Source organism: Dromiciops gliroides, chromosome 4 (assembly GCF_019393635.1).
Source record: "Dromiciops gliroides isolate mDroGli1 chromosome 4, mDroGli1.pri, whole genome shotgun sequence".
Taxonomy (NCBI): Eukaryota; Metazoa; Chordata; class Mammalia; order Microbiotheria; family Microbiotheriidae; genus Dromiciops; species Dromiciops gliroides.
This window is the reverse complement of record NC_057864.1, coordinates 242972777-242996303: the sequence shown is the minus strand read 5'-3', so window position 1 is coordinate 242996303 and position 23527 is coordinate 242972777. Positions and strand designations below refer to the sequence as shown.

Below are 23527 nucleotides of genomic sequence, written 5' to 3'. Positions count from 1 at the left end.
AGAAACTGTTCACTCTGAAAAAGGTAAGATAGATTAAAGGCAGTGATTCTGACTATCACATGAAAAAAAAGTTTAAACAATACATAAGCTACCACAGATAGGCCAAAAGAGTCCCCCAAACTGACTAACTCAGCAGGTACTCAATCTTCTTGCCAAGCAGAAAGACGTGGTGGCCAAAGGCAACATTGGGTCTAGAATGTAAGCTTGTTTGTAAAATATTGTTGAGAAGGATGAGTGAAGTATTGAGGACTGTTGCCACATGAAACAACAAAAATTAGTTGAAAAGAAAATGTACATGGGCAGCTAGGTGGCACAGTAGATAAAGCACTGGCCCTGGATTCAGGAGGACCTGAATTCAAATCCAACCTCAGACACTTGGCACTTACTAGCTGTGTGACCCTAGGCAAGTCACTTAACCCCCACTGCCCCACAAAAAAAAAAGAAGAGAAAAGAAAAGAAAGAAAAGAAAAAATGCACCGAGAATTTGGCATGAGATCCAACTAAGTCAGATCAATCCAAAATAATTGTACTTTAAATCAAAAGGAAAAAAAAAACCAAATAACTATAAAATGGAGCAGATAGGCTGGTATTCATCTAATGACCTATTTTCATTTACAGCAACAATGCAATAATCATATAGAGTTAAAATGTATCTTGGATTCCATCTATTTCAACTGCTTCATTTTACAGATGAGGAAATTGAGGCCAGAGGGATTAATTGACTTGACAGGGTCATACAGATGACCCAAACATCAGAGTCAGGATGTGAACCCAGGTTCCTTGATTCCTAAGCCAATCTGCTCTTTCCACTATATCAAAATGCCTCATCTTTGGAATCTGCTACCTTAGTGCAGGAGAGAGAGAGAGAGATGGATGGATGGATGGATGGATGGATGGATGGATGGATGGATGGATGGATGGATGGATGGATGGATGGATGGATAGATGGATGATGATAGAAAGAAAGAAAGAAAGAAAGAAAGAAAGAAAGAAAGAAAGAAAGGAAGGAAGGAAGGAAGGAAGGAAGGAAGGAAGGAAGGAAGGAAGGAAGGAAGGAAGGAAGAAAGAAAGAAAGAAAGAAAGAAAGAAAGAAAGAAAGAAAGAAAGAAAGAAAGAAAGAAAGAAAGAAAGAGAGAAAGAAAGAAAGAAGAAAGGAAGGAAAGAGAAATATAAGGGGAGAGAGAGAGAGAGAGAGAGAGAGAGAGAGAGAGAGAGAGAGAGAGAGAGAGAGAGATCCAGCTGGATGGTATGTGGTTAGAGCACTGGACCTGAAGTCAGGAAAACCTGAATTCAAATCTAGCCTCAGACATTTACTAGCCATGTGATCTTTGGCAAGTCAATTAATTTTTGTTTGGCTCAGTTTCCTCATCTGTAAAATGAAGATAATAATAGTACGTAACTCCCAAAGTGGTTGTGAGAATAAATGAGATAATATTTATAAAGTGCTTTTCAAACTTTAAACACTACAAAAGTGCTAGCTCTTATTGTTGTTGTTTGTCCTTCATTCTTGAAGTGGACCAATGACATCAGGAGGATAATGTTTTGACTTGAAAGTGAATTAAATTTAAGTGAGGCAGGGCCATGCAGAGTCACTAACCTCTCTCTCTCTCTTCCAGATTCATCGGAGTCCAGTGGCAAGACATAAGTCAAGATTACTGGTGATGGCCCCACTTGCAGTGAGAATTGGCTTTTTTTTTACCTTGGCCTTTTTAAACTAAGGTCTTTCCCAGGTTTCAGTTTGCCTGAGGCAATGCCCATTCAGTCACTAAAGGTTAGGTAAGAAGTGAGGCAAAAGATAACTTAGTTTGCCTTCATGAAAGAATCAATCTGGGAGGGGAAGACTCTCAGAGTTTCTGGCCAGAACAGAAACAATTGCTATTTACACTCCAATTATTATTATTATTATTATTATTATTATTATTAGGAAATTGTGATGGCATTTAAGAAAGTGCAGTCCAGAATCTAGACTTGTTAAAAACCATACAGAAGCGGGCAGCTAGGTGATGCAGTGGATAGAGCACCAGCCCTGGAGTCAGGAGGACCTGAGTTCAAATCCGGCCTCAGACACTTGACACTTACTAGCTGTGTGACCTTGGGCAAGTCACTTAACCCCAATTGCCTCACCAAAAAAAAAAAAACATACAGAAGAAGTCTGTGCTGTGGATAACACAATTTGAAAGTCACTCAGGGATCAGTTTTCAAGATCTCAGAGGAAACAAGACTAGAAAAGAATGGAAGAAGACATTATAGAGAAAGCCATTATAAAGAACAACTTAGAAGAATCTAGATTTCAGGTGATTTAAAAGGCAATGAAAGATTCATAGAGACTGATGCTTATGACTAATGATGACTTGTGCACAAGGAGTAAAATAAAAGACTTCAGGAAGGATATGAAGGACTAGAAGAGGATGTAGGCTGATCACCCATTGAGAATGCAGAAGTAGATGGACAGCTCAGGTGCTATGAGTTATTAAAAGAACCAGAGACTTGAGCAGGTGGAATATTCCTCCCCACCAGTGGAAGATTTAATGGAGGATCAGAGACAGAACCAAACAGGCATTGATGAGCTGCCCCCATTGAGGGTGGTACTCATGCTAGTGAGATCTCAGATCCATCCGAGTATTAAAAATGAATTAAAGTGAGGGTGATAAAACTTGCACTAACCTACCTTATCGGGTTTTTGCATAGAAAGTGCTTTGTAAACCTTAAAGTGCTATAGAAATGTCATCTGTTATTATCATCATCATTGTTATTCATGGGATCATAAATTTGGAGTTGGAAGGAATCTTAGAGGTTACCTGGTCTGACCCTCTCGTTTCACATTTTACATTTTATCTTTATTATTCATGGGGGGAAAAAAACCTAAAGCAAGTATGCCTGCCTAAAGGAGTAGAGAAGATACATGAGATGTGGTAGAAATAATACTGGTCTGCAAGGCAGGGAGCCTGGGCTCTAGTTCTGACTCTGCTTCTGGCTCTGAATCACTCTGTGACCTTCTGCAAGGTTCATTCCTGCCCTGGGGTTCCATTTCCTCATCTGTAAAAGGAGAGTATTAGACCAGAATCTCTAGTTCCTTGAGACCTCGGAGATCATCTAGTCCAAGGGTTTCTTAATCTGGGGTCCATAGACTCCAAGGGTTTTCAGCAAGGTCTAACCTTTGGTTTCCTTTGTAATCTTATATGTTTTATCTTGTGCATTTAAAAGCATTGCTCTATATTAAAGAAAAAAAGAGAAAAAATTACTCTGAGAAGGGTTAGTCCTATAGGCTTTCTGAGAGGGAGGTAAGTATTCTAATCCAGTCCAACCCTTGCCTACATAGGAATCCCTTCAGGCAAGGTGACCTCTAAGGTCTTTCCCAAGGGTTTATAGGCCCATTATGGGAAATGCAGTGAGTGCTGAACACACAGACTCTGTGAACTGGCCATACCCACAAGGGAGACCCTTCTGACTTGAAAGCATAATACACAAACACTATTTGTTGATTCAATAACAGGCATTTCATCCCCTTAGCTTGTCTGCCTTACCCTATCTTATTACAAGGGACATTTCTCATTTGGGACCCTGATTTGCCTCTAACCCACACCAAACCGCTGCTCTCACACTGTATTACTGTAAATTGCTTGAATCAGAAATCCTGAATCATGAAAGAGATCCAACGATAATGCTATTCACGCCCTGAAAATTGATCGTGGGTTATTTACTGTTTCCTTCACTACCCTTCTTCGCATCCCTCATCTCAGTTGTCTCTGGTTTGGCTCTTTGCAGGCGCCCATGAATTTCTCAAACAATATGCCTTGAAGAGATTGCTGGAACATGGCCCAGTCTAGACTGGTTTTAGAGATGAGGTAGAAAGAGAAGGAATCACAGAATCCTAGAATTTCAAAGCTTGAAAGGACCCTAGGGATCAGATGCTTTGAGAGCAAGCCTGCTGCTTAGCTAATATTATCCAAGCAACCAACAAGCATTAGAGTGTTGGGGATACAAAGAAAAAAATCAAAGTCCCTGTCCTCAGTGAGCTTACATTTTATCAGGGGAAACAAACATATATCTATGAGTACATGTGAAATACATACTGCATATATATATATATGTATATATACATATACATATAAGTGTGTAAATATGTATACACACACAAAGTAAAGAGACTTAGGCCTTCAGAAATTACCCTTCAGACCAGACTCAAGAAGTATAAGCCCATAACCAATGTTTCCTAGAGGACCCAGGAGGAGACCGTGGGGACCATGCCAAGCATGGGCAGCCACCTCTGCTGCAGAGAAAGCGGAGACAGCCCCTGCCCCAAGGACATCAACATTCTGTTTCTTGTTCCCTTCCAGGCTGTCTAACTTTTATCCAGCCCCCCTTGGGAGTGTGCTCTGAGTGACAGCTGCACAGACGGAGGCCTGCCTGGTACACTGGTAGGGTTTCCAAAATGGAAAAGGCAGATCGAAAAAAAAAAAAAGAAATTACCCTTCAAAGATGTTTATTGGAGTCCTCTGGAAAAAAGAGAACATGGAAACAACTTCAGGATTTTTGTCGATACAGACTGAGTCATCCTGACCTCCCCTAGGTACTGAAAGGTAAATAAATAGTCACTAATTCCTGTATATTCTATTTCAGCAAAAATCTCTCACATCTGACTCCTCTTTACCCTTCACAATGCTGTCCCCCTCATTCAGACTTTCTTGCTATTACTTTAAAAGAAATCATTGCCTCCCAACTGCTCTCTCTCTGAATCCATCCATCCTCTCTTTTCCCCAGTCTTTTTTCCCCACACAACTTCCAGAGTCATCTTAATGCAGTAATTGGATCAGATCACTCCCCCGCTCAAAATCCTACAGTAGGGGACAGGTAGGTGGTGCAAGAGGACCTGAGTTCAAATCCGGCCTCAGATACTTGACACTTACTAGCTGTGTGACCCTGGGCAAGTCACTTAACCCTCATTGGCCCACCAAAACAAAAACCAAACAAACAAACCAAAAACCTACAGTGACTCTCTATTGCCCATAAAAATAAAAAAGCAAATTCCTTAACCTGGCATTCAAGACCCTTCCCAACCTGACCCTGATCTCTCTTGATCCAGTCCTATTTTATACTGTTTTCCTTTCCCTCAAATTATGCTCCAGCAGAGAGCATACTAGACTAATTGTGTCTCCCCAAATGCCTTCCTAACCACAAAGGTTTATGAGTCTTGAATCATTCTGACCCTTAAAATATTTGCTTTCCCCTTCCCTCTTTTCTCTCTCCAGCTGTATTTCCTTTCAAGGCTCCACAGAAGCTCAGAATCTAACCTTTTTATGAAGCCTTCCTTGATGACACCAAATAGGACAAATTCTTCTCTCCCAGGAACTCTCGTGGCATTTTGTTATTACTTAGCATTTAGCATTTCTTGATTTGTATTATGCAAAATTGTGGTCCCTGCCTCATATATTCTCACTAGACTATAAGCTCTCTGTAGGCAAGGGTTGTAGTGACCCCCTATACCTAACACATGTTAAGTGCCCCCACTGGACACGTAGAAGAGGAAGCTTTAAGGAGGCAATATTTGTACCACTTGTCCCAGGCTATGACTACATACCTCCCTGCACACCAGACACCCTTCCCTGGCTAGGTGACATTAATATGATTTTAACCTTTCAAAAAGACCAACTTCAGACTAGGGAAGTAAGGACCCACAAGGCCAAACAAGACAGACACCAAGTTGGGTGGAGGATACTCAACCCCCCAATCCAGTATTTCTACCCTAAAGAAAATTCTCAGTCACATAAGCGCACGCGCGCGCGCACACACACACACACACACACACACACACACACACACACACACACACACACAGAGAGCCAGTGATTACAAGATGAGCCATTAAGTGCTAGATTAATTCTAACTTTCCAACCCGAGCATGTGTGCAACAGCCTCTACTATTAGACCACCTGCTGGTACTAACCATGGACATAGGGCAAGGAGATCTGTTTTCTGTGTAGTTATTAAGCCTCACTGAAAAGAGTATTTAAGGCTTATTTACATTTTATACCAGGTGCTCTGGAAACTTGGGGCTTTAAAAGGCAAAAGGCAAGGGAGATCTGAGGGACAGCTGGCAAGGCAAGGGACTTCAAGGGCAGAGTGTGAGGTGGCACTGATGGGAAGGCAGTCCCCTTTGGCTGATGTCTTTAGCCTTTTTGGAAGAAGTGTGGGGAGGGGGCAAAATGGCCACACAAGGAATGGGGATGTAGATTATTGTAGTTTAGTCATTTACGGTCATGTCTTTTTACAACCTCTTTGTAACCCTTTTGGGGGGTTTCTTGGCAAAGATAGTAGTGTTGTTTGCCATTTCCTTTTCCAGCTCATTTTATAGATGAGGAAACTGAAACAAACAGTTAAGTGACTTGCCCAGGGTCACACAGCTAGTAAGTGTCCAAGGCTGGACTTGAACTCAAGTCTTCCTGGCTCTAGTCCTGGTGTCCTATCCACGGTGCCACCTAGCTGCCAGGAATGGAGATAGCCACAGACATTTCCCTTCATTCAAGCCCCCATCATTTCCTGCCAGGATTATCTTCCCCTCTCTGGTCTCTCTCCCCATATAGTCCATCCTGCACCCCCATTGCCTGGTTAATATTCCTAAATGACCACTGTCACCACGCCACTCCACTTCTCAAACACTTATAGAGATTCCCTAATGCTGACCATATCAAGGCTAAATTTCACTGCCTGGTTTTTCAGAACCTCCAGAATCTGTCCCTACCTATCCTAGGCAGCCTTGCTTCTGCATAGTATAACCACTGTTGCAGTCAGGCTGCTTTCCTTGTTGTGCCCAAATACCAGGTTCATTCCTTTCCTCCATGGCTTTCCCCTCTATATCCCCAATGTCCTCCCAGTTCCTCTTCACCCACTGAAACCTATCTATCCTTCAAATCCCAGTTCAAGACTTACCTCCTCCATGAAGCATTTCCCACAGTGGGATATAACAAAAGAGAATGAATGTTGGGCTGCTTTAGAATCTACTCTGCTTGAGCGCTATGGTTTATAATCATGGGTCAAGAGACACTTCCCTGGTGCTCTCCCTGTGGTCAGCACAGTATTTCAATAAAACTTGGGAAACTGATCACTGAGTCTTATAATTCTTTGGGATGTCTCACGATCAATTTGATCAATTAAATCTACCCCCTACATCACATGGCCTTTAGTATCAACATCCTAATAACACCATTACAGTATTTTGGTTTTGGTGAGGCAATTGGGGTTAAGTTACTTGCCCAGGGTCACACAGCTAGTAAGTGTCAAGTGTCTGAGTCCGAATTTGAACTCAGGTCCTCCTGACTCCAGGGCTGGTGCTCTATCCACTGTGCCACCTAGCTGCCCCAACACCATTACAGTATTAAATTATATCCTCTATATCCGTTTTCAGAACAGGTAGAAATTTAGGGGAAAGGATTTCTTATATCTTTCATTTGGAATGTCAGGATAAATGGTAAATATTTTCTATAATTCAATTTAGCAGTTTACTCTTTTCGATCCCTAAGTTAGTGTGTGTATTTTCCCCAAGAATATCAGGATCAAGCTATTTTTGCAGTAAACAAATGAGGGCTTATGTTAATGTGGTAAAATATGTGTTGAGTTCAATGTTTCCAAGTTCTGTTTATTTGTGTAGCATTAAGGAGCTAATTGGCCTAAAATGGTTGAATGTTGGGTTCACAGGACCTAGGGTACTGTGCCCACTCCTTTCTTGACTAAGGGGGCCCCATCTTAGGACTCAGACTGATCAGAGAGAGATCTTGGCTTGTAATGAGAACTAAGCCATCTTTTCTCAAAACTTTCTCCTCATTAAACCCTGCTCCATTCCCCCAAGGGCAAACTGCTAAGAACTTAGATTTGGGCAAATATCTAGGGTTTCCATGAAGATAGTCTATGAAGAATCTAATTAAAGTTTGGAAAAGGTATTTCCTACACAAAAAGAAATGTAAAAAAAAAAATGGGCAGATAGGTGGTGCAGTGGATAAAGCACTGACCCTGGATTCAAGAGGACCTGAGTTCAAATATGACCTCAGACACTTGACACTTACTAGCTGTGTGACCCTGGGTAAGTCACTTAATCCTCATTGTGCCACAAAAACAAAAACAATTTATAATCATGGGTCAAACTCAAATGGAAATGGATCCCTTCAGGCCACATAGTGACTTAGAAAACCTCAAAATAACATTATCTATGTTAAACTGCACTTTCCTTTATTTTGTTAAACATTTCACAATTACATTTTGACCTGATTCAGGCAGCACTTGGGAGTTGTACGGAAGCAATTTAGGGCCTGTGGGTTTGACACCTCTGGTATACAGGACGATTGAGGCAAAGAAAAGGAATTCCTTTATAGGTACAGAGGATGGATAGGTTGAGCCCAAGAGCTCAAGGGCAGGCTGAAAAAGATTTGTAAGTCCCAGTGACCTCATCTTCCCTGTATCAATGTATTGATGTATTAATGATTGATGTATTTAGGTAGATTGCCTGGAGACCCTTACCAATATCATATTCAAGAAACAAAAACAAACTCTCAGAGAGTGAACAGAAATGCTTTCAAAGTGTCTAGTGAATTACAGAATGAGAGCTTTGGGTAGATTCTAGTCTGCAATTGAACTCTGATTAGTTCCTGGAAAAGAGGCCCTCCAGGAAATTCAAGGCAACCCCCACTCCCCAAGAGCAGCTGGCACCACCAGCTGTTTCTATGAGCTCCGAGAATTCCAGCCACCCACCTCCTCCCACCCCACCCCTGGGCCCAAAAAGGGAGATACAAAGGTCAGGAGTTTCCCCAAAGGGCTGGAGGGATTGTATATAAATATATGTCATACCAGGCAGAGAATAAAGGACAAGAACCAGATCTGGACAGACGCAGCTCTCCATTCATTGGCTCTGTAAGTAGACAAAGCAGAATGTGGGGAGGAGGGAACTCTAGGGAATAGCGAGAGAGAAAACCTGAGACAGAGACAATACCCTTTTGGTCCTGAAAGGTCTGGACTTCAAAGTAGAGTATAGAGTTTCAGAGCTGGTACTTTGCTGGCTAGGAATTCACTGAATGGAAGAGGGTCAAAGTTGCATGGGGTGGTCAGAACAGAGGGAGCTAGATCACCCAAGTTGTGATTGGTGAGTAGGGGGAGGGATGACCAGTGGTCAAAGGGGGAAAGTTGATGCAAAATTTAGTGGTCAGGGGGTGAAGGCTCAGATGGTCACAGATTTAGAGCCCATAACCCCTAAGGAGACTGAGTTAAGTCACTTGCTAAAGGTCACACAGCTATCACATGACAAAGGCAGCATTTGAATCTAGGTCTTTCTGAGGCTGGGGTGGGAGAAAGAGAAAGGGGTTTGGGGGTGAGACATCTGACCCAAACTTGGGCAGCAGTCTCAGAAGTCTAGATTCTCAAGGGAATGTCAGGATGAAGCCGATAGAGATCCCCAGAAGGGTTGGTCGCTAAAAATGGAAGGTATGAAGGAGGAATAAGTAGAATCTCAACCCAGAGGGAAGGAGTTTGGTCACATCCATGAACAAATGGAATCTGGACTATGCAGGAAGGGTTGCTAAAATTTAAACAAGAGCCCAGGATGTGACTACAGCACTACACTTAGCATGAGTGAGTTTTACTCTGGGAGACAATGTAGTTTAGGGGAAAGATCACTATCGCATGGGGGAATTAAGAGACTGAACGAGAGAAAGGCTGGGAAGCACCCTGAAATCCTGGGGAAAATGAGTAGTGTGGAAATTCATGTCTGTGTTATTAGAGTCTGATCCCCCACCACTGAACAGGGAAGTTAACGCTATATTGTACCACAAAGAGCTTTCTTTCCCCCTCTGAGGAAAGAGGAATGTAAATGAACATGGGTTACATGCTGGCAGCCAGTTGGATAAAGAAGATGAGTGGCAATTGGATTTAGCTCATTTTTATTTAAAGTTTGTATTGATTCTCATGAAGCGATTTTAGTGAAGGAAATGCTAATTCTAGAACAAAGAAGGGATCTAGATCAGAGCACCTCCACAGAGTCAGTGGGATGCAGAGGATGTGAAGTTTCTATCTCTGATGGGTAAAAGACCTGAAGATGTTGAGACTCCATGGGAATTTGTTAGAAAATATTGACAAAGGTTGGAAATGAACAGCAAATCTCTTATCTCCTTTTCCTCTGGGCCTCGGCTCACCCCTTATCTCTTTCTGGTGCTCTTTATGTCTCTGATGATAGCTTTTCTCTGGAGACCCTCCCCTTTGTTGTGCCTAACCTTCCTGGGGGTTCAGCTGGCTTTTGAGAGTGGACAACAGCCTGAACTGTCAATAGTCTTGCTCAGGAATTTTCACCATTAAGCCTGATGTTCTGTCCTCTGCCAGGGAAATGGCTATGAAGTGACAGAAAAAACCCTGGACTTGGAGTCAAAAAACCTAGGTCTAAATCTCCCACTTACTATCTTCCTAAATATAGGCAATTCTCCCTGTGCCTTGTCTTCTCATCTGTAAAATGGGGAGATATAATACTTGCACCATCTACCTCACAGAGTGTGAGGAATTTTCTTAGCCTTAAGATACTATAGGTATGTGAATTCTCATTATTGTTTTAGAAGATTATTATAGTGGATAGAAAGCCAGCCTCAGAATCAGGGAGATCTAGGTTCAAGCCCCACCATGACGCATACCAGGCGATCCAGGGAAGAACACAACCCATCTGTGATGTAGTTCTCATAGTTCTTTTTTTTTTTTTTTTTTTTTTTTTGCAGGGCAATGGGGTTTAAGTGACTTGCCCAGGGTCACACAGCTAGTAAGTGTCTGAGGCTGGGTTTGAACTCAGGTCCTCCTGAATCCAAGGCTAGTGCCTTATCCATTGCGCCACCTAGCTGCCCCCTCTCTTAGTTCTTTAAGGCTATAAGTTGCAGAGAAGTGAACAAGCATTGGTAATAAGAGTTTTCTCACTTGGGAACCTTATACCAACAAAATCACAGGTCCAGTGCCTATTGTTGTTACTATTACTATTGTTGTTGTTGTTATAGAACAGTGCCTCCTCTCTAAAATTACCTCCCATTTACACTGTTTAGCTTTTGTATGTGCCTAGTTGTTTTCACATTGTCTCCTGCATTAGAATATGAGCTTCTTGGGGGAAGAGACCAATTTTGTTTGTCTTTGTGATCCCTAGTACCTAGAACAGTGCCAAACACAGAATAAGTGCTTTCTTGACTGAGACAGACCATAGCAGAAAGACAGAAGTGGAAGAATGGGTGTCTAGCTTCTGTAGAGATGGGATCCAAATTTATGAGCTATCAGGCCAAGATTAAGAAGCAAAATCCGCAGCCTCTGGAGATTCTCTTTCACGTGGCAGGATGATATTTTGTGTGCAGAAAAGCCTTGCATACCAGTATAGACAGATGCCAGGCTTTCCTTTATTTCAGAAGCTAGATTAAACAAGGGTTTGGGGGCAATGGAGATAGGTCAGGGTCCAGCCTATCAGAAGTTCCTTATCTGCTGTGGCCAGAGGAAGAAAACTGACTTAAGATAGGATGGTCAGGGGGAGAGAGATAACCCCAGATATAGTCTAATTACTCCTCTTCTCTACCAAGGCTGCCTATAAGATCTACTTCCCCCTATTTTGCTCCCCATTCCTGCCACTACCAACTTATTTGGGGGTCTTGTGCTTCAAGTACCTGAACTGCCCCTGCTAAGAAGTAGCCAAAGAGTGAGAAAAGAAGGTATCACCACCTTGGTGGTACCTGATTACTGCTGTGTCATGTAACTAGCAGCTAACAAAAGGACTAATTTGAGCAATAATTGAGATTAGACTCTACAAGTCCATAGAGCTCAGGAGTTTTGTCCTAGAGACCCTCCCCAGTAAATAGTTCATCAGGTTTGTCTCTGCCTGGAAAAGAAAAAAAGAGGAAAAATGTTGTAGTGGACTCCAGATCTGCCAAATCCTAGCCCTCATTGATTTGTGCAGCTTTGAGTAATAGTCATAGTAATAACAACAATAACTATCCACATTTGTGTAGTTTTACTATTTATTTAATATTTATATAGTTCTAATATTTTACAAAGAGCTTTACTCATAATAACCTGAGCTAGCTGGTCCTCCATCTTGCATATGAAGAAACTGAGAATCAGAGAAATGACTTGTCCGAGTTCACACAGCTAATAATTGCTTGAGCAGGGATGAAAAGTCAAGGCTTTTTTTTTTTTTTTTTTTGGTGAGGCAACTGGGGTTAAGTGACTTGCCCAGGGTGACACAGATAGTAAGTGTCAAGGATCTGAGGCCAGATTTGAACTCAGGTCCTCCTGAATCCAGGGCCGGTGCTCTATCCACTGCGCCACCTAGCTGCCCTAGTCAAGGCTTTTGACGCCACAAAGTCAGCATTCTTTCCACTCTATTACATTGCTTCTCTCTCCTGAGCAAAACACTTCCCCACTATCAGGCATGACTTCTCCCTCTGTAAAAGCTTTGATGCTGACCTTGCTGGATTGTAATGGGATTGTGGATGTGAAATCACTTTGTAAGTATAAGAGACTGATCCAAGATAACTAAGTAGAAAGTGCTATGCTAATGTAAACAATTAAGTTGGGGAAATCATCCAGCAAGGTGAAGTCTCTTGCAGGGCCTTCCTGGACACTGTAGGTCTAATAGACCTCCTCCCAATTAGCCTTTCTTTGGTCACATTCTCTACTCTAGCAGTAAAAGCATCTGCAGGCAAAGGAATGGTTCCCAAGGATGTACTACCATCATCATAGCCTTGTCAACCTACAGCGCAGGGGAGTTCCTCATCCCCAGTGGAGTCACAATTTCTATACTAGCAGTAGGGAGTGTCTTCAGCCTAGGGAGGCCCTCTCCCCAGGGACTGGGTAGAACCACATCCATCCATGCTGACACTCTGCCGTGCATGTTCAGGGCTCTAAGGAATCCCAGTTACTTGAAGGGAGGCTTTGCCAGCACTGCTGTTTCTGGATGACTGCCAAATGAAGCCTTAGAAACGCACATGCTGAGAAAATGTTCATTTCAGCTCCAATGCTTTGCCCCCACCCAAGAGGAAGGGTTTCCCACCCCGGGCTCCTGAATGCTGTTCTGGGCGGCAGCCCTTGGCATCCATCTGAGTGGGCCTCAGGGAACACTCTGAATTTTCTCTCTAGAGGGAATCACTGCTGTCAATTCCATCTGGATCTTTCATGAGTCAGGCAGATGGTTGCCCTGGGCTGTGGGTCATTTCCTCCTAATGCCCACTGAGCCCTGACCTAGCCTATGCCATCTGACAGCAAATGTTGGCACAATAGGGAGAATCTTAAACCTGGAAGAGGTCTCAAGGGGTCATCTAGTACATTCTCCTGCTTTAACCAACCCAGCCAGATGGGGCAGAGTAGAAGCTGGGCAAGGCAACACTTGTCCAGTGTAGAGTTTCTTCAACAGTGAATCAAACTCAAATAGAAACAAGGCTGCTAGACCATACATCCCTGCAGGCCTCAGACTGACTTTGAAGACCACAACTTAACATTATCTATCTCCTATTATGTCTTCATTTATTTTGTTAAATATTTATTAATTACACTTTAATCTGGTACAGCCTGCCCTGGGGAGAGTTGCTTAATGTGGGCTGCTATGGATCTGGTTTATAATAAGGATTTACAGAAGTCAGAGGGAGGGGGGGAAATCTCTGAAAAAGATGAGGTTCATCCACTCTTACTTCAATGAATGAAATCACAGAACATTTGAACAAAGGATCCTGGAAATTGTCTAGTTCAACTCCTTCATATAACAGAAGGGAACTAAGAGCTTGAGAATGGAATTGGTCTAAATAAGGTCACATTCCAAAGTAAAGCCTGCACCAAAACCCAGGTTTCCTATCTCCCAGTGTTCTATCCACTGTTGCCCTGGGCTTCGAGCAACACACTGCCATAGGCAAAAAGAGAGGACAATCAGAGAGAGAGAGAGAGAGACAGAAAGAGAGACAGAGACAGACAGAAAGGAGGGAGGAGAGACAGAGAGATGGAGAGGTGGACAATGGTTGTCCTTTCATTTTTGTTAAGCTGCTGTATATTTATCCCCAAGGTCTTTGGATGGGTTCTCATAGATCTGAAAGCTGTAACAGATACCAATACTAGTCTAGCCCCATATCTGGAGGCAGGTAAAGTACTATCCTTATTTTTAAAATGAGGCAGTTAGGGAAAGCTAGGTGGCACAGTGGATAAAGCATGGGCCCTGGATTCAGGAGGACCTGAGTTCAAATCCAGCCTCAGACACTTGACACTTATTAGCTGTGTGACCCTGGGCAAGTCACTTAACCCCCATTGCTCCTCAAAAACAAATAAACAAATGAGGCATTTGAGACCCAAGGAAAGGAGGTGACTTGTTCAAGGTCACACAGCTAGTGAGAGAATGGGGATGGAACCCAGGTCATCTGTCTCCTCATCCAGTGATCTTTCCATCCCACTCAGAAAAGCTGGGTGGTGTAATGGGAAAAGTGCTGAACTTGTGAGTTAGAAGATCTAGGTTATAAATCAGTTATTCACTGTATGACCATGCACTGGCCACCCAACCTCTCTGGACCTGTTCCCTTATCTGTAGAATCAATGTGGTAGACTAGATGCTCTGTAAGGTCTCATTTATGAACTAATGAGTAAGCTGTAGTTTTCTCATCTGTAAGATGGGTATAAATAATACTTTGTACTATCTAACTCAGAGAGTAGTTGTAAGGAATACACTGTAAATTGTCAATGAATTAAAATGATTCCTCATTGCCTCTCCCATGTACCATAACCAGTTCCCTTTGTTGTTTCTAGTCTCCAGGATGGTGTCCAGCAAGATTGTAGCTACTATGCTTGTGATGTACATAGCAACCATGCTCGCTGCCCAGACAGAAGGCTTTGTCCCCATTTTCACCTACAGTGATGTCCAGAGAATGCAGGTAAACTTAGGTTTGCTGCTTATTTCCTTTGGTTTGCTGAAGGCAACTTTTAGCCCTTACTGAAGGCTAAGACATTGTTAGCCTTCTCCATGGGCATAAAGGTAAATGTTTAACAACAGGCTGGGAGGTGGGGGAGTATTCTTGATACACTTTTAAGTTTAATCTTCATTGTTAACATTTTCTCCACCACTTTCTTAACTCTTGACATGTCTAGCCAATCAACAGAACAAAAAATCAATCCCTGACTGGTAACATTTGTTAAGTGGCAAATGCTCACATTGAAAAATTAACAACTACCTTTCTGGAGCTAGTAAGAGCTGTCTCAGGTACACCTCTGGTCTTCTCTACATATAGCAGAGATGTCTTTATGTCATGTTCTTTGAATTTCCCATGCTAATAACAAGGAAGAAGACCAGGAGTAAATGAAACAGATCACACCAAAATTTTATTTTGACCCAGAACTCCAACATCCTTATAGACTAAACCTTGTTGATAAGGTATGAACAATGATTTTTTTCACATCTTTTTCTCTCTACCAAACCTCTGGAGGAAATTGTAAATAAGTTCTTAAGCCACTGTTTTCTGAGCATCTAGTATATGCCTGGCGTTGTAGAAGGATGCAGAGAAACACATGGCAAAGCTCCTGCCCTTAAAGAGCTTACAATCTACCTAGGGAGACAACAGAAAACTTGGGGAAATACTAAGTGACAATCCCCAAGCCGGTGGCAGTATGTAACAAATTCCAAGAGAGAAGTAGCACAGCTAGTAAGAGTTCAAGTTAAAGTAGTAGGAAGTAGGACATTCAGGGGAGAGATGTCTAGGAAAATGCTGCATGAAAAATCATAGACAGAAAAGGGAAAGAGCTTCCTAATGCCCCCAAAAGTAAAAGGGCTTCTTCATGTCTACTGAACCTCAAGGCAATCGGGGCAGATCTAATGAAAATAAAACGATACATAAGGAAGAAGATGCCATATGATAGGAGCGATACCTGTTTATGGAGCATTTTAAAGATTGCAAGAGGCATTATGGCACAGGTGACAGACTGGCAGTCAGAAGACCTGAGGTCAAGTTCTCTGTCTGATACAAATCAGCTAACCCTCTTTCCCTCAGAGTGCCCCAGGAAGCCCTCTAAGACCCTAAATTATAGAGGAGTAGATGAAATGAATCAGTGGAAGGAATTTCCATGTGGACAGTTTCCTATATTGATAAAAGTCATAGACCCAGACTTTTAAAAAGGGGGAAAGGGCACAGAGCAGTTTTTATAACAACACTGTGAGGTAGGCAGTGTAATAAGTATTGTAGTGCTTTTTTACAAATGAAGAAACTGAGGCTCTTAGAGACTGGATCATAGATAATCAGATCATAGACTTGGAGCTGGAAGAGAATCCAACCCACTGATTTTCCAGATAAGGAACCCAAGGACCAGGGATGGGGAAGTTGGCTCACCCAAGGTCTAACAAGTGGGATTTGAAACCAGATCTTCTAAATTTAGTCAGTGATTTTCCCATCAGTACAAGTGACTCGCCCAAGACAATACACAAGTAGTAGGTAAACAGAGTCCAGCCCTTATTGATTCTGTGTCCTGAATCCAAGTGCAGGGCTAGGAGAACGCTCATCTCTTCCTGTCTATTTTCCCTAACTCTTGGCTTGAGATCCTGTCTGGTGGCATCTGTAGGCAGTTTCTTGTGCTCCCTCAATCTGGTAACCTAGGGAGCTGGTGGGATGAAACTCACATAACACATCTCATTTCCCTCCCCATGTCCCTAAGACTGAGCCTGAGGCTCCAACACTGAAAGATAAACACACAAAATCCATTGGCGCCCCAGAGGCCTGCTTCCTTGCCCGAATCTCCCTGGTGGCGTGTGTGATAGGGAAGGTACAAGCTAAAAGAAAGGGAGGACATTCTTCGGATCCCAGACGAGACAAAAGCTCTTTGAGGTGGCATTCAAAGTCCATCTTTTGGGGAGGGATGAAGATGGCGAGAAGGAGGTCTGATGGCTTCTTTAAGGCACTGGCACAACAAATGTTAGCGTACTCTACTGAAGGGTAGATCAATTGCACTGAAATAGCCACATCTGAAGACATGCCTAGAGAGGAATCCTAAGAGTGTCATTAGAGAAACCAAAGGAATTATAAAAGGCTGCGATGTATCTGATCTACAGTGCTCAGGGACCTTGGGAGAAGGACACCATGCAAGATTTGAGGCCGGACTGAAACAGTCAAACTCAGTAGAACATAAAATAGCAAAACGGCAACTAAAGGACACTTTACATTAATCTGCTCTACGGTTTTTCTCCTCGTAATTGCAAGGCGCGGGGAATTTTATGAAGAAGCTGCAATCTCCTTCCTCCATAATTCATCTCTCTGTCTTGGCTCTTATAAATCACCTCCCAGGGACTCAGCACACACGGGCCACCCCCCCCCTCCACCCCCCTCCAGCTCCCACACAGGCTGCTCTCTTTCTCCTGATCTTTATAGGTTCCTTGCTCAAAACACATTTTTTTCTACTTAATATGCACGAAGGGCGACAATTATTTTAAGCATTTTAACTTAATTAACAACAACAATCAGGGTGCAATGCATTAAGTAGAAGTGAACAGTGTTCTAGCACCTCTTGGCTGCTCAACCCCAAGGACTATTTCTGAACAACTGGATTTTGTAATTGTCCCCACCCAGGAAGCCTGGAGGGTGGTTAGGGGATTGTGATGGGGAGGGGATTGTGATGGGGAGGTGCTTAGCCCCGGTCCCAGTTTCTGAGCTGACTCTTCCAATAGCCCAGAGGCAGCCACTCTTGGTTGAAGATGAGAGGACCTGGAGAGGGGCTACAGGCAAGGAGGGGTGAGTCTAATGCTGTGCTCTGTCTGTTGTGCTTCCTCCAGGAGAAGGAAAGGAACAAAGGGCAAAAGAAATCTCTAAGTGTGCAGCAGAGATCAGAGGAGGGGGACCCCATGGCTCTCATGGACTTCAAGGAGGAAGAAGAGAATGAAATGATCAAGGTAAGGATCCAGCCCAGAGAACAGCCCAGTTCATGAGAAGGGATGGATCAACATGGTGGGAAAGATTGATTCTGACAACAATTAGGGGGACAGAAATTTGGCTTTGGGGTACAAACAAACCAACTGAGCCAGTCAAAGAGATATTGTTCTCCCAGGCTAGTATTTTCTGCTTGAGGTACCAATTCGTAGGCTTTAGAGCTGGACCTCAGAGGCTATCAAATCCAACCCCTTCACTTTAGAGGTGCTGAAACTGGAGCTCAGAGAAGTTCATTCACTTGCTCAAGGTCACACAGGAAGGACTACAGATTTAGAGGTGGAATCAAAGAATCCTAGAATTTCAAGAGTGGTAAGGGCCCTCAGGCAACCATCTAGTCCAACCCATTCCCCCCAAAGAATGCTTTCTACAGCAACCTGACAAATGATCATTTCATTTTGGGGCAGCTTTTGTTGCTCAGAAGCTTTTTCCTGACTTCAAGCCAAAATTAGACTAACTTTTACCCACTACACAGAGTGCTGCCTTCTGGAGCCAAACAGACCAGTCTAATCCCTCCCCCATAAAGTAGATCTTCCAGTACTTGAAAATAGATACTCTATGCCCTACAAGCCGTCTTTTCTCCAGCCTAGCATCCTCAGTGCCAGGAAAAGATCTTAAGAGGTCATCTCGTCCAGGGCTTCTTAAATTTTTTCCACTCATGACCCCTTTTGCCCCAGAAATTTTCACGACCCCACATATATCAGTCTATAAAATAGGCATACATAATCTTTTGCTGTTGCCAATTTTTGTGACTCCCCCACATTCAATTATGCAATCCCATATGTGGTCTCGATCCACAGTTTAAGAAGCTAACATCTAGTCCAAACCCTTCATTTTACAAAGGAAGAAACGATGATGGCCTAGTGAGATTAAATAATTTGCTCCAACCAGCGCACACAGTACCAGTAAGTGGTAGAGTCAGAACTCAAATTCAAGGCCCTTGGGCTCCAGCTCCAGCTTTCTCCACTGCCTCCCAAACAAGGCTGTAGCTCCTTCCCCTACTGGGAATTAATCAAATCCCAGTCTACAAGCTAGCAGGTAAACAGTGTTACTGTTGTACTAACAGGGGAATTCAAGCACAGGCCCCTAATTCCAAATCTATTGCTTTTCCCCACTACACCCAATACCTGCTGAGCAAAATCCAGTAAGATAATGACTGAGGGGCAAGGCTCTAGGCCATTTGAGCCTCTGGTTGAGAATCACAAAATGTCAGAATTAGAAGGACCTTAGAGGTGACCCAAACAAATGGGGATCCATTTGACAGTGGAGGAAACTGAGGGCTGGGGGGAGGGGGTGAAGTACCTTGGACAGAGGTCAATGGAAGAACTAAGACTAGGAGCCATGTTTCCTGACTCCTGCTGTATTCCCAGGCCAGTAAGTTTTTCACTATATTATGCCATTCCTTTGAGAATAAGTCATTGTAATCTGACAGATATGAACAAAGGTCAGGCTGCTTGAGAATCAAGGTGTGTCAGAGCTAGAATGAACCTTAGAAGCCATCTAGTGCAATGCTGTAATTTCATAAGAGAAGTAATTGAGGCTCAGAGAAGGGGAGGGAGTTGCTTGAGGTCACACAGCAAATTAGTGCTGAGTTTCAGTCCAATACCCTCTCCGCTGCACCATGGTACAACTGCCCTGAGGATCTAACCGTGGCAGGAGGCCCGTGTAAAATAAAAATCCTGGAGGTAATTGCCTTCTACTGCTATCTATTAATCCCACATTCTGGATGATGCATGCAGCACACCTACAGTCTATTTCCAATAACCAGGAAATGTGTGAGATATGGGACAAGGCAACTGATAGGCTTAGGCTGCAGAAACTCTCTCAGGGGAGTCCTCTCAAGAAATTAGGGAAACCTTCTGAATCTCAGCACTGCCTCCTTCTAAGTCCTTTCCTGTAGAGCCATGAGACCCACTCAGTTCAGCACAAGAGAGGTATGCATCATAGCACAATAGAAACAGCCCTAGTCTCTAGTCCTGGTCCTGCCACTAATTTGCTGTGTTACCTTGGACAAGTCACACCTCTCTCTGTGTGTTCCCATTTGGTCTTCTGTAGAATTAGGAGGTTGAAAGAGATAGCCCCGGGGGCAGCTAGGTGGCACACTGGATAGAGCACCAGCCCTGGAGTCAGGAGGACCTAAGTTCAAATCTGGCCTCAGATACTTGACACTGTGTGACCCTGGGCAAGTCACTTAACCCCAATTGCCTCACAAAAAAGAAAGGAAGGAAGGAAGGAAGGAAGAAAGAAAGAGATAGCCCCTTCCAGCTCTAAGATTCCATGATTCTAAGCCAGACCAGTCCAGGCCCACAAGAATCATAGAAAATAGTATCTTTTGTCTCCGGTGCCCACAAATTCCCCTATTTGTTATTTCTCTGGGCCTCAGTTTCCTTACTTATAAAATGATAGGGTTGGACTAGATGGTGTCTAAGGTCCCTTCCAGCTACAACATTCTTTGTTATATTTAACATGTTCTAAATTCCCTTCCAGTTCTGACATTTGATGGTTCTGCAAGTGGGAGTCTATTACGTCCGTGACTTAAAGGCTAGCCCCTTCCCTTCTGTACTACCCTCCCCTGCTGGGAACCCTGTTGGCTGCTCTTTGCACCAGATTTGAACATCAGCCTTTCCACTTTAAACCTGTCAGTCTCACTTCTGATGACTCCCCAGCCCAGGGCCTGTCAGGGTTCCACTGGTGTGATCCTCCTAGGCTGCATCTCCCCTAATTCCTGGGCCTCTTGAGAGCACAGCCTCTCCCCAAATACATTCATAGAGCTCATGTTGAATCTCTGTGGGAAACCCAAGGCTCAGCTCCTTCCAGCTTCAGTTCCCTTCCCTGCATGGGAGGTAGGGAGACACACACACACACACACACACACACACACACACACACACACACACACACACAAAATCGTCTGCCACCAAAGGAGGTTTGTTTATCCTGTTAGTAAAATCAACAGAGTAGTTTCTCTGCTGTACCCCTAGGCAGTGTGCCAGTGAGTCTGGCACCCTAGTTTAAAAACGCAGCACCAAGGGGACTCTTCGATTCCTAGCTATCCCCATGGCTACAGAAAGAGTGGCTACCAAAAGCAGGCAGCAGCACAGAGAAAGCCCCCAAGTAAAGGAGGAAGATATGCCTAGTCCCCTGAAGCCAGTCCCTCCTTCTACCTGTAGGGCAACCAAGGGTTAACCACTCTCTCTGTGCATATTCCTTTCTTGTTAACTCTGCCTTATTTCACAGCTGACTGCTCCTGGAGAAATTGGAATAAGGATGAACTCCAGGCAGCTGGAAAAATATCGGGGCGTCCTGGAAGAGCTGCTGACTGAGGTGTTGCTGTCCACCCAGAACGGTAAGGATTCTGAGTTTCTGAGTCTCTGTTCCTGTCCTCCCGCCCCTCCGCCTCCTCCCCGTCAGGGCTGCTTGGGTATTTATATTCTAGAAGCACCAGCCGAGCCGGGTTTGCTCCGCTTACGGACTGCAATTTGTTTTTCTGCTTTACACTTAAGAACATTAAGCTGTCTTCCTCCTGCCCGTGCACCCTCATCTCCGAGGGGAGCCTAATAACAGGCCGTTGCAAGCAAATGATTGTTGCTGACAGCTGCTCAAGCAGGATTCTCAAGCCCTCAAAGCGCCCAAGGCCCGGCTCCACTGTCTCTGTCCCCATTTTTGTGCCCTTCCTCTGCTGGGCGCAGGGTAGAAGGGGGAAGATGGAGACAGGCAAAGGAGAAAAGCCAAAAATGAATGTAGCGACCTCACAGCCCTCCCCCAGTTCAACCATTTTCCATTTCTTTAAACTAAACAAAACCAGGTCCAGGTGATTTCCTGGAGGTCCAACTCTTGCCTGAATTCTGATGGGAAAGTCTGCATTATCCCACCCATTCTGAAAATCAAAACTTTAGATTCCATTTGGCCTTACAGAAGTTCAGGGCTCTGTTGGGGTCAAAGTTCCAGACATCAGATATCATTTGACTAATGAATTTTCACAGTCCCTGGAAGAAGAAAGGAAGCCTGGTTAGAGATGGAGAAACTGAGAGGCTGAGTGACTGCCCCCAAGCTATAAAGACATCTGCGAGGTAGAGCTTAGATGGCTACTCCTGCCATCCTATCCCTTTAACCAGACTTGGAGGCTGCCAGACCTTCCTCCTGGTTCCTTTTTTTTTTTTTAATGTTTTAAGATTTGGATGGGGGGAGGGTTCTCCTAAGACAGGCTGACGGAACAGTTGACAAATTTCTCTTGCTTTACTCTGCAGTAAACTGATCGGCTCTGCCACAAAAGAATGTGGACAAAACCCTGTGTTCTAGAAACCCGACAGTGAAGCTGTGGACAGGTGCCTGACCCACTCCTTCATTTCAATTTAAGAAGAAAACACACAATCCAAAACAAGCCTTACTTCATTGAATAAAGCGTGAACTTTAAGGAAATGATGCTTTTATTTGAAATTCTTTTTATTTCCAGAGGGTAAATCCAGGTCGCGTTTAAAAAAAAAAAAAGAGATACTGAGAGAGGTGATTCCCAAGTTGTATATACATTCACCACAAGAAGGCCAGAGCCATAGTATCTTGTAAGCAATACAACTAAGGTTTTATTGGCTTTTTAAAATGTTAAAAAAGAATCATGGAATGTTTGAGCCTGGCAAGGTCTTAGAGGTATCTAAGCCCCTCATATTACAGAAGACAATGGGGTCCAAAGAGAGGAAATTACTTACCTAAGGTCTTGTAGCTAGTTATCAGTAAGATTAGAACCCAGGCCCCCAACTGCTAATGCAGTTCTGTTTCCTGAAGAGAACAAGCAGGTTCAATGAGATGGAGGTTCATCAGTCTCATATTCTACCCCTGACTTTCTATCTAACCATGTGCACAAGTCTCTGAGCCTCAACGAGTATCTGCAAAAGCAAACTGGTAATGTCTTCTTTGAGATCTTGGAACAAAAGGCACCAGCAAAGTGAAAACTCCTGTTATTATTATCATTATTATTATCTCCTTGTGACTCCATGATATAGCATCAGCAGCAAAATCACACAGCCAACCCAGTTATTTCTGCCTTCTAAACAAAACTGGGTAGGAAATGTAATTCTAATTTAATTTAGCATTAATGAATGTTCATTTATTTATAAACTGGTGCCTTATAGGAACTGCAGCATTCTCACCCCATAGGTTACCTAGCAATGAGACACAATGAATTTGCTACTTATCCAATCTGATTTTAGCCTGGGTCACGGCACATCCAATGTGGAATAGATCCTGGAGCAAAAGGGCGAGATTCCAGGTGAGATTCTGAAGGGTCCACTTCTTTTCTTGTTGCCTCTGTGGATAGCTCCCAAAAGGACAAACAAAGCCTTATATAATACCCAGAGCTGGATGCTAACTTAATATACTGCACACTCACAAACACATTTCCAATGCACATACTGATCAGTGTCAGCCCAGCTGCAGGCTCCCAGGAAATGTTGCCAAAGGCCTGATGATACCCACTAATAAGTGGGGAAGGAGTGAGTGCTGCAGCAGGGGATGCAGTGGGGGAAAGGGAAAGAGGGCATAGGAGCTCATAAAGGAGGCACTTGGGAAAGAACAAGTCCAAGATTCCTCATCATTGTTCAGAGTTC

At 43.5% G+C, this 23527-nt stretch overlaps 1 protein-coding gene across 3 annotated transcripts; it reads left to right on the top strand.

Annotated features, from left to right (window-relative positions):
• Positions 1-8763: 8763 nt before the first annotated feature.
• MLN (motilin) lies at positions 8764-22345 on the top strand. 3 transcript variants are annotated; one of them, XM_044002374.1, is made up of 6 exons: positions 8764-8898; positions 14773-14897; positions 17777-17893; positions 21165-21273; positions 21911-21997; positions 22175-22345. In XM_044002374.1, the coding sequence occupies exons 2-5, from the start codon at positions 14781-14783 to the stop codon at positions 21961-21963; spliced, it is 396 nt and encodes a 131-aa protein (XP_043858309.1). In that variant the 5' UTR covers positions 8764-8898; positions 14773-14780; the 3' UTR covers positions 21964-21997; positions 22175-22345. The 3 variants fall into 3 exon arrangements, with proteins under 3 accessions (XP_043858309.1, XP_043858311.1, XP_043858310.1); XM_044002376.1 differs by lacking the exon at positions 21911-21997; XM_044002375.1 differs by lacking the exon at positions 8764-8898 and having other exon boundaries at positions 14760-14897.
• The last annotated feature ends 1182 nt before the right edge of the window (positions 22346-23527 follow it).

Bases quoted from the DNA above. Each gene is read 5' to 3' on its own strand.
- MLN (XM_044002374.1), top strand. From the start codon at position 14,781: ATGGTGTCCAGCAAGATTGTAGCTACTATGCTTGTGATGTACATAGCA. The intron at 17,894-21,164 runs GTAAGGATCCAG...CTTATTTCACAG, and splicing joins AAGAGAATGAAATGATCAAG to CTGACTGCTCCTGGAGAAAT. The intron at 21,274-21,910 runs GTAAGGATTCTG...GAATTTTCACAG, and splicing joins GTTGCTGTCCACCCAGAACG to TCCCTGGAAGAAGAAAGGAA.